The sequence below is a fragment of the Cupressus sempervirens genome, chromosome 6 (assembly GCF_028749045.1).
Source record: "Cupressus sempervirens isolate cs-2001-9-10 chromosome 6, ASM2874904v1, whole genome shotgun sequence".
Lineage (NCBI taxonomy): Eukaryota > Viridiplantae > Streptophyta > Pinopsida > Cupressales > Cupressaceae > Cupressus > Cupressus sempervirens.
This window is the reverse complement of record NC_143123.1, coordinates 63,474,672-63,491,643: the sequence shown is the minus strand read 5'-3', so window position 1 is coordinate 63,491,643 and position 16,972 is coordinate 63,474,672. Positions and strand designations below refer to the sequence as shown.

Genomic DNA, 16,972 nt, shown 5'->3' with positions numbered 1-16,972 from the left:
TACTATAAAAATGAAATTGACATAAGTTGTGTGGATATGAAATCAAATCACAAATTGTATAAACATGTTAAAATGTGTGTAGAAAATAGGGAGATTAATATGTAATCATGTGTAAAAAAAAATACAACTTATGACAAAATCATTTCAAAACTATGTTACTTGGAAAGTTATTATACTTAAAGACCACCTAATAATTGTAAGTCCAAGAGACTGAAAGAGAAGGTATAAAAAATATGCAATTTTTACCATTGAATCAAAAATTTGGTACACTCACCATCATTTGTTTGTTTAGTAACAACTGCTTCCCTCTATTCTCCATTGTTAGTTTGTGGTGACTGAGCCAAGGAAATTTTATGGCTTCAGTTCTTCCTGGAAGAATTGGGACACCCATAGAGGGATAATTATTTGTCTACATATAGCTAGAATGGCATTCATCTTGCAAAGAATTCTGCTCTGTATTCAAAGACAAAACACATATAGTTGTGGTACCATTTCATTCAATCGGTTTTGGATGATGGACAGTTAAAGTTGGATAGAATACATTCATATGACAATCCAACAAATATGTTTCCAAAGGTAGTGATAAGGGAACTCCTCTTTAGCTTCTATTGGTCTTCTCAACTGAACAGAATAAATGTACAATTGAGTCTATGGTGGTTTGATCCAGTGGGAGCCTCATGGAGTAGTCATATTACTACATGATCAATCTCCAAGTATGGAGATTGTTGTCTAGTGTGGAGCCTAGTCAATCCCCAAGTGGGAGATTGTTAGTTTTGTGGTGACTGATTAGGGAAGTATTGTACATACTCTATAATTCCTCAGTGGGGTTTGTGGTTGGATTGGGCCTTGAGCAAAGGTTTGGGGGCGATGGCCCCCAACACAGTTGTGGCTGATAGGCCATATCAACCATGGTTGTCAAGAGTTCAGGGGCATAGCTGTCGAGAATTTTTTTGGGGGGCTATTTTATTGACATTTTTGGCCAACATGTAACTAATTTTAACCCTACATTGGCAAAAATACTTGTATAAAATGGCTTAGAGTTAGGGATTTTATAATGTGTGGTGCAATAATTACTTCTTATGAAAGTATTGAGTTGTGAAGGATTACAAATTGTGATCAAGTTGTGATCACTGGAAAACAATAATATTGCACTAGTTGATTGGTGGACATAGTTTAGGGATTGGCTGAACCACATTAAATCTTAGTGTCTTGTGTTCTCTTCTTTGTGATTTATTATTTCTTGATATTTGGTTATATTTGCATGTAATTGTTATTTCTTGTTCATAGTTAATCCTAACATCCATTGTATAAAATCACTCTTCGTTCACAATCCCTTATACATTTCTCTCTGTATTCTCCATGGTGTGTTGGACTAACCGCCATCCTTCCCCTTCGGGATTCGTGACATGGCTTAACCGCTTCCTATGTTGTATAAGTCTAGTGGTTGTATCGGGCATTAATAGGTTGATCTTTTGGTGCAATGGCAACTCTAGCTTGTAACAAGTGGTATCAGAGCTTGGTCACAAGTTTGAATCTCCTCAGGTAACGCTGAGGGGGGAATTGTTGGACTAACTGCCAACTATCCCCTTCAAGATTCGTGACATGGCTTAACTGTCTCCTGTGTTATAAGTCTAGTGGTTGAGCAAATATTGCTTCTTGTATTCTCCACTATGCACATTAGACAAATGTGAAAGTAAAAAGGCTTTACTCACAACCGTTTTACTCATCAAATGAGAGTTGATCATCAAACTAACAAATTTAACTCTTATTTTTGGGGTCTTTTGTTAAAACAATTATATACAAAAGTTCATTTTTGTTATCCAAAAGATGTATGCACCAATTAGCAATTGATTGTTTACAAGGCCAATAGATTATTTGGATTCAATTTTTTTGCATAATTAAAAACCTGTTTGTAGAAAACATATTGAATGACCAAGCATATTTTGTTAAAGAAATAAATGATATTTCTCAACTGATACTGCCAAACACATTGCTTATATTGATTGCATCGTAAAGCAGAAAACAGCAGCCAACAGTGTAACAAGGAATAACAATGTAGCAAAAAATATTTATTCTGATAGGCCTTGGTGTCATTTTTTGTGAAGAATATCTTGGACATCCAAACCAGCCCCTCGTAATGGCCACTCTATATAACATATAAATAATGAGTTCTATCACCTATAACTCAAATCTACAGCAGCTTTCAAAACCCTTCCTTCAAAACCAGAATTCCACATATTTCAGAAGACCCAATTTACCCAATCTGACAAAGGCCTGAAAGTCCTCCTTCAAAACCACAACTCCACATATTTCAGAAACCCAAATCACTCAAATCTGACGAAGGCTTCAATGTGAGAAATCAATATTTCCACTAACCTGTACATAGTTAACTTTTTCTGTTGAATTCAACTATATATTTGTAGTCATAAAAATATAGCACGGGTGCAGCAATAGCACACACTACTCTGAAACTGTTAAATTATAGTGCCATTAATATGTAGCTATGGCATCCAGTCCTTTCTCTCAGGAAGCCCCATTGTCAACACATTCATGATATACATTATCAATCGGCTATCCTACAGAGTTCATGTCCTGTATAAGCAATTACAGTGCTTATATGGATAGTAGAAAGCAAGTAGCTTTTACAATTTTCTCAACAATGTCATCCAAGTTTCTCTCTAGCTGAAGAAGTCAAAATGTTTTGATCATCAAGAAGCTTCTGAAACTGTGTCAATCGAGCTTGTAGCCTGTGTATTCCAGCAGTTTTCCTCGCCAAAATGTCATTCAATTTGGAAATATATTTGTCTATATGGTTTCCAGGCTGATCTGCTTCAGATAGCAAATTCATCTCCTGCATAACGTGAACAATGGTAAATAACTTGTTATTTCACAATAAAAACCTCAGAGATTAAAAAAATTACTGCTTTAGGAAAACACCTTCAAGAGGTCATCAAATGTTACAAGGAAAGTGCCTTTTTATTATTTAATCTCTCGAAGGGCAAGTTGGAAAGCTAACTCACCTCTCTAACAATATTTAGGGTGTCTTCAACTTGTTTGCTGTGAGCCATCATAAGATCTTCCTCCTCCTGCCATTTAGGATTGGTAACTCTTAGAATATGAAAATGTCCTTGTAATTAACAAAAAATCATAATACCATTGTGAGTATGAGAATTAGGAAAGGTTTGTGCAATGAACTTATAAACACTTTACCTTAAGTATGACATTGAACTCCTCATCAGGATCCAATATATCCATATCTGAGTCCATTGCATCCTTTGACTTATATCTTGTATGGCTTACTCCAGAGGCCTCTATTTGCCTCCTGTCACCAGTTACATTGGGACTTCTGTTTTTTGTCTCGTCTCTAAAATTTTGACTCTGATACCTATCCGATTTGCCCTGCAAAATACTTTGTAATGAAACCTTTTTGTCTTGTTTTTCTGATTCCTGTGTAGTGCGAGACTCAAAACCATTACAAAGAGCATTAGTACAGGTGTTTCTAGTATCTGCATAACGAGAAGCCATCTGGTTGTCCTCCCTTCCAATTGGAGGACCATGATCCATTGCAAAATGCTGATAGCTCTCTCCATCCAACTGCTTGTTCCAGCCAAATTTATTTCGATCACTTGGAAGGTCTGATCTATTGTTGTTTTCAGGAGCTTTATGAGAATGCAATGGTGATACTGAAGATAATGGCAGAGTGAGAGGGGCAGTGGATGACTGTCTCATTGACATTGGCGGTGGCTGGGTCAGAGGAGCAGTAGATGAGTGTCTCATTGACATTGCAAATGGCTGGGAAAGAGGGGCAGTAGATGATTGCCTCATTGACATTGACAATGAATGGGAGAGAGGGACAGTAGATGATTGCCTCATTGACATTGACAATGATTGAGTGATAGGAACAGTAGATGATTCTCTCATTAACATTGATGATGGCTGAGTGAGAGCAGCAGAGGATGATTCTCTCATTGACATTAGAGAAGCAGTATAGGACTCTCGCATTGACAATGAATGACTAAAAGGAGCAGTAGATGACTCTCTCAACAACATTGTATCCTTTTTAGAATTACTGGTTTTTGAGAGGCTCTTAACCCTGTACAAAAAAAAAATCTAGTCAAATAATTAACATCAAGCAAGATCTGAGATCATTTCTTCATATCTGAAGTCTGCAAATTATCTCACCTATCAGCATATCTAAGTGTGTTCAGTGTATGCTCACAAGAGCCTGAATTTGGAGAAATGCAGGATATCATGACAGTCCGTGAGTTGCCAACAAATGAATCCCGTAAGACTTCTGTTAGCTTGCTTCCTCTAAAAGGAATGTGAACTTGATCATTATCTAGAGCACGTATGCATTCCTTCAATGCCAGCAAGCTCTTATTGATCTCTGCTCCTTCCATTCTGCAGGATATAATGAATTGCCAGTAGCATGGTTTAGATTAAACCTCATCCTTGTTAGGAAAAGTAAGAATTTTGTTTATCTGATAAATGATTGCACATTTCACAAATATTTCTTCCCAAAACACACACACACAAACACACATACAAAATCAACCAAAATTCTTATTTACAAACCTAGTTTGACGGTCATTGTCAGTGGTATCAGCACCTCGCTCACTACCAGCAAGATCTATGAAGGAGAGTTTCCCAACTAAGCGAGCAGGCTTTGATTCGCTGCTATCAGCTGATCTTTTAATGACAAGTTGAAGGATTGCATGAGAACGTGAGGATTCCTCATTTGCTCCTGTTGAGCCAGTGCTCCTTGCAGCATTCCCTTTTACAATGAATTCCTTAACAGTCTCTACATCATCCACTCTGAATTCTTGCAGACCAACAACACAGACTTGCTGTTTTCCATCCTCTCTAATGCAGAGCTTCCTGTATGTACAGTAAACAGAGTATACCTAAGGAAAAGAATTCAGAAATAGTATTTACCTGATCAAGAATAGCTCTAGATAAATACAATCCAAAAGTTTAAGATCATTTTACAGACAACAGACCTCCTTTCACTCAGTAGATCATAAAGCTTGCCACCATAAATCTCGAAGAAGCTAACATACAATTGAAAACCCTGGTTTGCATGAACTTGATACATCAATCTCAAAATGTCCTCAGAAGCCTTTAGTGGCAAGGGCTGCATTGTATAAGTCTTTCCACTGCCTGTAACATATCCATATTATAATTTAATACAAGCCAATATCATCATTATGTGGTAACAGTATAAACTGGGCTGCATTACTAATGGTATAATTACAAGCTTTTATGGTATTTAGCAGTTCTCTAGAAACAAAATCATTTACTTGTGATATTGATATAAAATGGAATAGAGACTTGCCTGTTTGTCCATATGCAAAGCAAGTTGCTTTAGTACGATTGAAGATTGCTGGAACAATGGGCTCTACAGTGACTCGGTACACCTACAAAAGAGTATGACATTTAAATGCATGTTTCAATAAGATTTAGTACATGGATCTACTCTCAAGTCACTTGTAAAACATAATCCCAAACAGTAATTTTTTTTCAGATGAGATGTTGGCTTACTTCATCATTTGAAACTTGTTCATCTAAGACTGCATCAAAAACAAAATCATGTTTCTCAACATATGCTGTCAAGTCCACCTGTGGAGCAACCATACCCAAGATCTTAGATATCTCAAAACATTTAAAGTAAACTAAATCCAGCATGTCCAAGACATTGAGTTCAGTGACACTGTAAAGAACACATGTTAAAAAACCTTTAGCTAGAATATAAATAACATAAGTTGCACTGCGTTTATGAAGAGCAAAATTTGGCGGCACAAACTAGGACTTCAATCAAGACTTGGCAATTACTCGGCTAGTACTTGGCAAAGAAAAAACAAAGAAAAAAGGGGTTTTGAATCTGTTTTGGCATTTTCAGCAAGCACTGAGAATCCGTCCTGATAACTGCAAGTCTTTGACTTGGACTCATCAGGAGTCGGCTCATGCACAAGTCCTTGGGTGAGTCAATTTGGCAGGCCACATGACTCGCAAGTCATGGTGAGTCCGAAGAGTCTTCAAACTATGATGAAGAGCATGAGCAAGCCCCATGTTCTTCAAATAATCATTATGCATAAGATGTTGCCAAATTTTGAAATACACAATGAGTAAAATAGAAAACACCTATATATATAGGATTAAAAAAATGTCTCTGCCAGATTTCACGGGTGCAAATCTGCCAGCACCATCAGGGTTGGGAATGTTGAGCATACGATGTGGCAGACATTATTGATATGGATATCTAAAATTTGGAGCAGACAATTGTCATTGCCCGAGTTTTAGGTCAACACTGATCTAGGTTAGATATCTACTCACAATTTCCTGTCCAAACAATTTTTCATTGTTGATTTTAATTCCGTGGAGATGGATATGAAGGTTATCCAACAACACTGGTTGTTTGGTGATCAATAAGTTTTTGTGCAGAAATGGTAGCCTAGTTTCAACCCTAGAGATGGTATGCCCTGATGCCAACTTTGATTCAATTGTATAACTTATCTTTGGAGTTTTGATCTGACCAAGTTTTGTCTCATATTGGTGCTGCCCTTGGTCAAGTGTCGAGGTTGACATGCAGGATGGGGGCTCCTGCCATTGTGCTCGTATTAGGGTTTTTGCAATCCACCAAATATCAATGGATATCCAACTAGTCTTGTCTTATGGGTGCTGAACCAAGAAACTGGAAATTGTTAAACAAAAATACTTCTATCTTAGGTGCAAAAGCCACAAACACTTCGAAGTTTCATGTGCGGCTCCATTGGCTCAACAATGGACTCTAAAGAAGCATGACCCTACGAAGGTTTGTAATTTGGTAAATCCTGCAAAAGGGGGTCGTTCCCCATCCATGAACATAATCATAATCTAGGTGGTTGGGGTGGCAATTGTCCCTTTCCAAACACTGAACTTGCAGAGCCAAAGAACGCTTTAGTTCATGATATGGGCAAGGATGATCGGGATATGACTGAACCTCAAATCTTTACACTTCCAGCTGAGAACTCCATCCCTTCTAATTCTGCGACAGTTGTCGGATCAGTGGGGGTTGTTTCTCCCACAGTGGTGGTTCCTGAGGTTTCTACGGATGAGGAGCTTGAGTTTTCTATGGATGAATTGGATATAATCAAGCCTGGAACAGTGACACAATCAACTGCAATGCTCATCCACACTGACCCAATTAGGAAGAAGACTGCAAGGAAAAGCTACAAACAAAGGAGCCAAGAATATGCATTGTCTGGAGAACAACTATCTATCTGCACCTACCTTATTCTAAGGAAGCAAGTGCCTCCCTTGGACTAAAATGATGCTTCTTGAGTGGTTCATCAAGGGCTTAAATGGCCTTGATCAACGACACACTTAAATGCATCTCCTAGTTGACAAATGTTGTGCGCTCTACTATGGATTGTCTAGATTTTTCTGTGCACTTGGGGTTTCTAGTGGTTTTGGTTTCCATCTATGTGGCAGTTTTGTACAGGGCTCTTCCATTTGACTATTGTCATGGATGGTTCTGTGGGAATCTTGACACAAAATTTTGTAGTTTTCTTCATTCCATTTATCATGTTTGATTGATGTTACATCTTCTATTAGATTGCTTGGCCTACTGTCTTAGTCTTCAGGTTGGCACAAGGTGTTCATCCTCAGGTGTCCACTTTGTCTTTCTAGTATTTGTACAGATCCTAGTTTGTACAGATCTTGCGGCACACACTTTATGTAATCAATTTTGTCTTAGTAAGAAATGGGTGCTACCCTTGGTAGCAATATATATATATTATTTGGCAGACAAAATAGAAAATGGAAAATGTTGTGTATTTTAATTTTCAGAATCATGAGCTATCAGAATTTCTGCTTTACCATAAAAAAGAATAAGATTAGCATTTTAAGGGTTGAAGTATGGATTAAGCTCATTGATATCCCCAGATGGTTTATGATGATTTGTGTTTAATTGATATCCGTAAATGGTCTAAGATCATCTATGGAACAAATAGAGACCAACACAACTAAATGCATCTAGACAGATCACATAAGGCACTTGGGCTCTAAACAAACAAAAATCGCCATATATCCAATAGTAACTAGAAAATGTAAAAATTAAAGATAAGATGGAGACAGCTTGCCACATGAGTATCAACTATCATACCCTTGACATCATCAGCTAGTGATGTTATCTAACAGTAGCAAATAAGATCAGCTTCTATAAAGAAAACCAATTATAAATTAAAGACACACCTTAAGCTTGGTCTCATTAACTGTAAGAGCGGCAAAATCTGGCTCAATGGTTACAATGTCTTCTTCTTTCTTCGAAATTTCTCTCTTGTTAAGAGGCCTTTTACGGACCTGTTAAGCAACCAACAGTACATTTTGCGTTATTTCAAGCCATTTGAACTTGGATTACAGAAATATACAATTGCAACAAAACAAAAGGCAAACAAAAGGCACAGTGGTTAGCTTGGTAAATGTTTTCTAAATGTTTGGTAATGATTGATATTTACATAGCATCATCAGGGAAAAGACACAAAGATATAGAAAGAACAAAAATAAAAAGAATATTTCTATCTATTTAACTTATTGGATAGTTCAAACTAATTTTATTGAATGTATAATCAGTTTACCACAACTTTTATTTTAGCCCCTGGACCAGCTTTCTCCTTGTCAGTAGCAAGAGCTTGAAGTTGGCTGCTATCTGATGGAAACCTTAACCTGTTACCATGTTGCTTGCTAGCTGACGAAAACACATCAGAATCATTTTCAAAATCCCTTTCCATTACAGGAAAGAGAGGAGAGCTGGAGTCATTGAGACCGGATAAGGAATCCTGTACAGAAATGAGTTTACATCAGAGGCAATAGATGGTGACTTGAAAATGGTTATGTGTTTGTTTCTATAGTGAAACTAAGCAAGGCCTAAATAATTGTGTTTCAGTAGCTACATAAACAGAACTAAAGTTAGGAAAATGAAATTACAGTAAGTTCATTGTATACATTGCAATATGCTTCTACAATAAAGGCAATCTCTTCCATGACCTATCAGAGCCTATGATAAATTAGTGTTCAACAATAATTGACAGGGTATTCCATAGATAACATCTTCTATCAAGGCAATGATTGGACTTGTATGATAAATTTGTAGATCCATACTAAGGTTTGCCAGGTCAATTGACATAGAGCCCTGATAAATGATCCAGCTGTGGATGCTAACTAAGAAAGAGTTAACGGGAAATAACAGTTCTGTATTAGATTCATGTGCCAAATGGGCACTTTTAAAATAAATATATAAAAGATTGAAAACATGGAAAACCATAGAAGGCTCACAATGGTGTTAAAGCAAGAACTAGAAAATTAGAAATATAATGAAGAACAAGTGGATGAAACAGAGTGACAAGTGGATGAATAAACAAGTCATTACCGTGCAGGTGACTTTAATACGAATGAGTGTCCAAGCACTCATGAGGATATATAAAAGTAAAAGAATTTATAAAAATTCAGGAATACCATGTGAACAAAGGGAGTTGGTTGAAACTCAAAGAAAACATACTATATCAAAGATATCCGTAATCAGTTTGATAATGACATGAAGGTGGACAGTCTGACTGGGCATTTTGAGGAGGCAAGGCTTCACAAAACAGTGAGTTTCTTGGTCAAGATTCATAATAGAAGAACCAGCATGGAAAATAACTTAAAAATGTGTTTATTTTATTAGAGCACTGGGTCTTGTGAACATAAAATTTCTTCATTCAAAGAGTTAACATAATTTTAAAAAGCATACATTGGAGTAAAAATTAAGTGGAAGGAAATGGTTTAGATGACCTAGTTATAGACTCATCATAAGTGCAAAACCAGCAGATTAACAATACCTTAGGAGGAGTAGAGAATAAGAATGTGCTTATTGTGCAACAAATGGGCAGTAGAGACTGAATGGCATTGCATAATGAAGTGTGCAGGCTAGAGTAACATTCATATCAATAATGAAGACAACCTGAGAGTGGACAACCTAACTGCCTTATTTGAGGAGGTGAGGATGGCCAAAGCAACAATTTTTCCATTGAGATCCACAGTAAAAGAAGTTATATTATTAAAGATGTCCATATTAGTTTGATAACGACATGAAGGTGGACAGTTTGAATGAGCATTTTGAGGAGACAAGGCTTCACAAAACAGTGAGCTTCTTGCTTGATATTCATAACAGAAGAACCAGCATGGAAAAGAATTTGAAAGTGTGCTAATTTTATTAGACCATTGGGTCTCGTGGACATAATTAAAATTCCCTCATTCATTCATTGAAAGAGTTTAACTTACTCTTAAAAAGCATACACTGGAGTACAAATTAAGTGGAAGGCAATGGTTTAGATGGCCTAGTTAAAGACTGACTCACATCATCATAAGTGCAAAACCAGCGGATAAACAATACCTTACGAAGAGAGGAAAATAAGAACATGCTTATTTCACAACAAATGAGTGGTAGAGACGGAGTAGCACTGCATAATGGAGTGTGCATGCTAGAGTAACATCCATATCAATAATGTAGACAACTTGAGATGGGACAACCAAACTGCCTTATTCGAGGAGGTGAGGCTGGCCACATTAAAGTTTCTATTGAGAGCCATAGTAAAAGATCTGACATATCAAAAAGGATTTAGAAACTTCATAAGGCTTTATGATGACCCTTGTGACTTGTTGTTGCGTTTGTAAGGCACACTTTTGCTGTTGATTTTGGTCCCCATAGATTTGGTCTTGTAGATGTGACTCAAAAACTACACAATTGAATCTTGATAGCAATCTCATGCCAATATTGAGAATACTTCTTAAAACAAGTTCAACGATTAGTGACAGAGAGACGAGACCCGGGGATTACAATTTATTGTTGGAGGAATCCAATCCTTGCACAAAGTAAATCCTGGTAGTCTCACCTCCATAGGAAGAATGTTTTCCCCAGCTAAATAGCTAGATGAAGTAGGTGATGCCTAAAAGGTATGGGTATTTCCAAAAGCCACAACCAGTTGGCTCTTCAATCCTCAAGGAAAATCCCTCAAAACAAATCAATCGTACTTTTAAAGAAGAAAAACTACATCACATATTAGTTCTGGAGGCATGATGAACATCCTATGCTGCGTAGAGAAATTATGCACTTTATTTTGGTTTGATATCTGAACAGATGGACAGAATCCCTAACATATCTAGGCAAATGGAAGGCACCCAACATGCATGCACCTCATCTCCCTTAGATACAATCGTCTAAACAAGCAAATGGACTTTGGTAGATGCTCCAGAATAACTGGGTCTGAAGATCATCCTGTCTCTTTTATGTGGAAAACTGATGTGTACTGCTAAAAGTTTGAAGTTTACCTCGGGCAAAAGCTCCGTATCGACTGAGTGCAGATCAAAAATCCCGGGACTCAATTCACCCGGAGACAGTCCACCTTCCGTGTTCCTCTGACTCGAAGACCTTGAGTAAAGTGGAGGAGTCGAAGGCTCGGAATAGAGATCCATAGTCCCATTAACGCTCCTGCTAGTTTTAAACATTCTAGACCTGTTCTGAGCGCCATAGTTTGTGCAGTCCTGAACCACGAATTTACCAATTTATTCTATCAGAAACCTGAAACAAACCTATTATCATTAGCGAAACCATGTTTTTTCAAAGATGAGTACACCAACCTGTAAATTTGTGGAAGCTGAAACATGCTGAACGCCAGTAGAATTTAACCATTTCCCAAACACTGGATCACTAGAAAAGCTCTCCCCTGCTCTGTTTTCCTGATGATTCATCGGCTGATTCATTTGCCTTCCCATTGTCTGCTTCTTGAATTGGGGATGGGTGGATAACTGGGAAATCCCTCGTGCAGAAGCCTACAACTAATCCAAACACTTATAAAACCCACCCACACAAAATAAAGGATTAAAAACAGCTCCAATCACAATTACCAATCAGTCTACGCAAGCCCAAAACACAAGACAAATAAAGAGCGCCTATCGATAGACACAACAAAGCAACCCTCAGACAATTAAAGCTTGTACGGCATGTGACTTTTACGTAACAAGGACACAACGATCCTCTGATACCCACAGAATTTTCGCTCGTACACAAACTTCAAACAACAAATACCATATACTCAGAACCAGATTTTAACACCCTTAAATGAATCCAATCCACCCTATTTGCATACAATGAAAACTTTCTGCGCTCATTTCGTTTTTTTTCTTGAAAACCCAAATTTCATTCGCAGACAAAAACGTTTTGCCCCGGTCAGGCACTGATTCTGAAACAAAAATCCAATCGACCCAAAAAACTTAGCAAGCCTGCAACCCAAATCAAAAACCACAATATGGGCACAAATACCAATTCCTTTTTTTCGTTTCGATTCAGGGGAGGATTCAAACAATAATAAAATTCCAGTTAGAATGGGAAGAAGGCAGAGAAATTATTCCACTTGAGCATATAAATAAAACAACAGTAAAGATCCTTCACACCTTCCTCCCATTCCTCATTCTTCAAAATCGTTCTCCTCCTCTTCTGTTCAGACGGCCAAGTTTTACTTTTTCAAATTCTGATTTAGACTAATATTAAATCAAGAGGTATATAAAACAAAATTCAAACATTCGAAACCAACGGACGAGTGTAAAATCAAAACTGATCTTACCAAGGACTAGGCTAATCGATTCAACCAAAGTTAATAACGGTCTCAATTTCTCAAAACCCTTTCAAAAGCTCAAGTTAACTCAAAAATCAAATTGACCAGCAATTTGACCGTTGTATCGAGGACATATATCTCGTGCATCTTCTGTCGAATCGGACGGCTGAAAATCTCCGATGGGTTTTCTTAACCTGTCTACACGTATTCTAGGAAGCTGGATTGCGCAAAAATATATAAGTGGATTATTTTGCCGTTAAATAGTGCCCATATGAGTCGTCCACGTGGCGGGCCCTGCCACGTAGGATAAAGCACGGTGGGCCCATCCCCGGTATTGCCGCTCCCGCGCGCTCCCAGATTGAATTTTTATTTTTATTTTTTGGTTTTTAATTTGGAAAATAATTCAAAAGTTGTACTCTATAGAAATGTTCTGATTTCCTTGAGTATTTGACTTTGAATTATTTTGGTCTTATGGAGGAAAAAAATATGTATTTGAATGCTTCAAAATGGGAGCGTCCTTGTTCTTGTAAAGGTATCCCTCTCAATGGGGCCGTCACTCTTGTCTTTTTGAATGCTACTCATCTAGCCGGCATAATCATCATTAAAATATGAAAACATAGGTGGGGTCGTTAGAGATCAATGATAGTTGTTAATATCATGTAACTTGAAAAATCAAGTTTTACTTAACAATTATTAATAATAATAATATCATAAATATTGCGTTTGTTTACTTGGTTTTGGTTATCGTTTTGGTCAATTCAAGTCACGGGCTCGATATTTGGTTTAAATGTGACGTGTAGTGGGGGACCTATTGTACATTGTCTTAGAGATCAAGGGTCATTAGAGATCAATGGTGTTTGTTAGTATCAAATAACTTGACAATCGAAGTTCTAGTTAGGTAAAAGATAATACCAATAATATCATAAATGGTTAGTTCATTTGGTCTTGGTTATTGTTTTAGCCAATTTAAGTTGGTATGATTTTTGGTTTAAATGTGATGTATGGTAGAGGGCCTTTTGCACGTTGTCTAAGACGATATTGGGGTCATTAGAGATCAATTATGTGTGTTGGTATAAAATAACATGACAATCAAAGTTTTGGTCAGGTAAAAGACAATAATAATAACACTACAAGTAAAGATCTCTTCGGTTCAGTTCATTCAGTTTTAGTTGTCACTCTAGGTAGTCCAAGTTGTGGGTTTTATTCTTGAATTGAATGTGATGTGTGGTAGAGAGTTTATTGCAAGTTGTCTAATTGGTTATAGGGAGGTTTGGTGTATCAAAAAATTGAGCTTTGAGTTGTTGGGCTAGCGTATTAATTTCACATAGTTTAATTATATCACAAATAAGTTTTTCAAAAATGGATTATTCAGGAAAGTATCGTCATGCATCATAAGCACCTAATTGTTTTGTATAATTGTATGACTATTTAGCACCTCCTTAGGGTGTTTTTATTTTGGCATGCATAATAGGACTTCATGTTGAATTAATGGATACCTAATTAAAAATTTGTGTCATCTATCAATTTAACTTTGTTTAAAATCAGGGTTAACCCTTATTTATAAGTGTGTTTCTCTATTATTCTTCTAATCTAATATTTTTTCTCATTATTTAGGCCCTATTGTACCATTTATGGCATGTGTCTTTTGTATTGACCTTGAAATTAGTTGTACATCATAACTCGGCATCCCTCAATTGTTCATGACCCTTGGTCCTAATTTAAGATATAATCAGATGGAATGAGGCATTATTTTCCCCAAGGATGCGGCTAAAATTAAGATGGGGATTTGGTCATAATGTTCTAGTGGGGATTTAAGATCTATGGTAAGCTCTCCCAAGCTTATCCTCTAATTTTGTATAAGAGCAAGCTTCACACTTCATTTTGGCAAGGTGAAAGCAATTGCAAGGTTGAATTGCTAATTTAAAGACATCTCATGAAGCAAAAACTTGTGTTTCAAGGCTCCATCAAGCTGTTATTCAAGTATTTCATCATGTCAAGCATTAGATGTCAATATGAAGTTTCAAAAGGATTGTGGTGATGACTAGGAGATGACTAAATAATGATTGGCTTGTACTCTACCTCTTAGTTTTGGTATGATTTCATGTTATTCTCGTATTTATAAATTTGAGCTTGAGGTTTTTGTTTATTACATGTTTTCAATCACACATTGATTGCATTTCCATGTAGGGTCTACTCTATCACATTGGGGGGGTTCTTTGCATTACATTTATATGTGTAGACTCACAACAATTTAAACATACTCTAGATTCATGAGCATGGCACGCTTTATTTATGTTATAGTAGTTATCCATGGAGGTAAGAATCATCAAAATAGGGGATTGGCCTAGGCAAACCCTTATATAGCCACCTATAATGAAATAACTTGCACAATGGAAGAGATAATATGAAATATTCTATACATACTTGACTATAATTGAGAGTAATAGGCCACTTCAAGGGGTAAACCTCTAAATGTCTCCAATGAGAACACACTTCACAATATGATGCTAAAATAAGACTCACAACCTCCTATATATACCTGATTACGCTACATAACACCTAGGCCGACCTACCTACCTAAATAATAATATAATAATGATAACATGATTTAATTGAGGATTAACATAGCCACAAGTTGACTATTCACAACCCTATATACACAAATATTAAGGGTGTAGCATGCCCCCTCTCTTCAAAGAAGGATTGTCCTCAATGCTAACCAAGTGTAGATTCTTTTGAATGAACTCCTCATCCTCCCATGTGACCTCTTCAACTAGTAAATTCTTCCATTGGATGAGATATTAGGTGAGGGTTCTATTCCACAGCTTCTTCGTGTGTGTTTGAAGAATGCACTTTGGTTCCAAAATTATTCTTCCTTCTTCATCAAGCTCTAGTAGTATTGTTTGAGTCAGAATATTTTGCCCAATTACATTCTTCAAACAAGAAACATGAAAAATTGGATGTATCTTTGTTGTTGGTGGCAACTCTAACTTGTAGGCAACACTACCAATCTTTTGTATGATTTGGTATGGTCCATAATATCTTGGAGACAACTTATTATTATTATTTTGTTGCTTCATTGAGATTTGTTTATAAGGCTTCAATCTTAAGAAGACTCAATCCCCAACTTCAAAATTTCTTTCACTACGATGTTGGTCTACCTATTGTTCCATTTGATTTTGTGCCATAGCTAAATTCCCCTTGAGTCCCAAAAGTACCTATTGTTGATGAAGCAAGTGGTCCTCTACTGCCTAAACTCTTGGTGACACCTTTAATGATGATGTGATGGAAGGAGGATGGTATCCATAAAGTTCCAAAAATGGAGACATTTTTGATGCGCTATGAAAAGAAGTATTGTACCACCATTTTGTAAGAGGTAACCAATCTACTCATTGAGATTGTTTCTCTTAAGTGAAAAAATGTAGATATCCTTCCAAACATTTATTAACAACCTTGGTTTTCCCATTTGATTGAGGATTGTATGAAGAACTATGAACCAAGTGAGTACCCAAACATGAGAATAAATCTTTCCAAAAATGACTAGTAAAGATAGGATCACGATCAATGACAATAACCCTAGGTGTACCATGTAGCCTTTGGATATTCTCCAAGAAAACTTTGGCCACTATACTTGTGATAAAAGGATGTGATAATGCAATGAAATGTGCATATATAATGAATTGATCAACTATTTGTTGACATATCAGTCAAGTTTGTTATTAGTGACACACACTTATTCATATTGTAAATGGCTACTAAGCTTATTGTACAGTTAACAGTGTTTGCCAAGCATTTCAGTTGTTGTTGAGTTCTACAATTGCTATCGAGTCCTTTGGACAAATCCCAGTGGTTACTGAGCAGTTGCAGTTACAGTGAAGATCAACAATGTAAACCGTGCATCTCAGTGTATGCCAGGTTTACCAGTGCAAATTGAGCTATTCAATGCTTACCAAGTTCTCAGTTTATGTGATGTGAGTCTAGTGTTAATTGAGCTACTCAGTGTTAACCAAGTGACTGGGTTTATATTGAGCTTGAGGAGATAGTGTTTACCAAGTCATACAATGTAAACCAAAAGACTTAGTTTATATGACGAGTTTCACAATATCTACTAAGTCACCAGTGGAGAAAGAGTTCAAGACTACTTGGAAGTGATCAGTATGGACTGAGCTTCTACGTCTACCGAGTGCATGATGATGTCGAGCATTGACAATGGATGTCAAGTATCAAAACCTCACCAAGTCAGTCTTTAGAACCCAAGTGTCTTCATTTGGGATGACCTCGTAATATTTGTGTAAACTTGTATTGTGGCCGACTTTGTAATTTGTATAATTGGATTGGTATATATG

The 16,972-nt window shown here is 36.8% G+C and overlaps 1 protein-coding gene across 4 annotated transcripts; it reads right to left on the bottom strand.

Moving 5' to 3' along the window:
* Positions 1-1,976: 1,976 nt before the first annotated feature.
* Positions 1,977-12,677, bottom strand: LOC149551139 (kinesin-like protein KIN-13B). Of its 4 annotated transcripts, none has more exons than XM_089786709.1 (14): positions 12,636-12,677; positions 12,466-12,508; positions 11,653-11,850; positions 11,344-11,556; positions 8,616-8,816; positions 8,233-8,340; positions 5,542-5,619; positions 5,332-5,417; positions 5,001-5,156; positions 4,576-4,878; positions 4,183-4,401; positions 3,211-4,093; positions 3,021-3,086; positions 1,977-2,851 (listed from the first exon to the last, which is right to left on the bottom strand). In XM_089786709.1, the coding sequence occupies exons 3-14, from the start codon at positions 11,785-11,787 to the stop codon at positions 2,663-2,665; spliced, it is 2,637 nt and encodes an 878-aa protein (XP_089642835.1). In that variant the 5' UTR covers positions 11,788-11,850; positions 12,466-12,508; positions 12,636-12,677; the 3' UTR covers positions 1,977-2,662. The 4 variants fall into 4 exon arrangements, with proteins under 4 accessions (XP_089642835.1, XP_089642833.1, XP_089642832.1 ...); XM_089786707.1 differs by having other exon boundaries at positions 11,653-11,844; positions 12,636-12,652; XM_089786706.1 differs by lacking the exon at positions 12,636-12,677 and having other exon boundaries at positions 11,653-11,844; positions 12,466-12,609.
* Between the last annotated feature and the right edge of the window lie 4,295 nt (positions 12,678-16,972).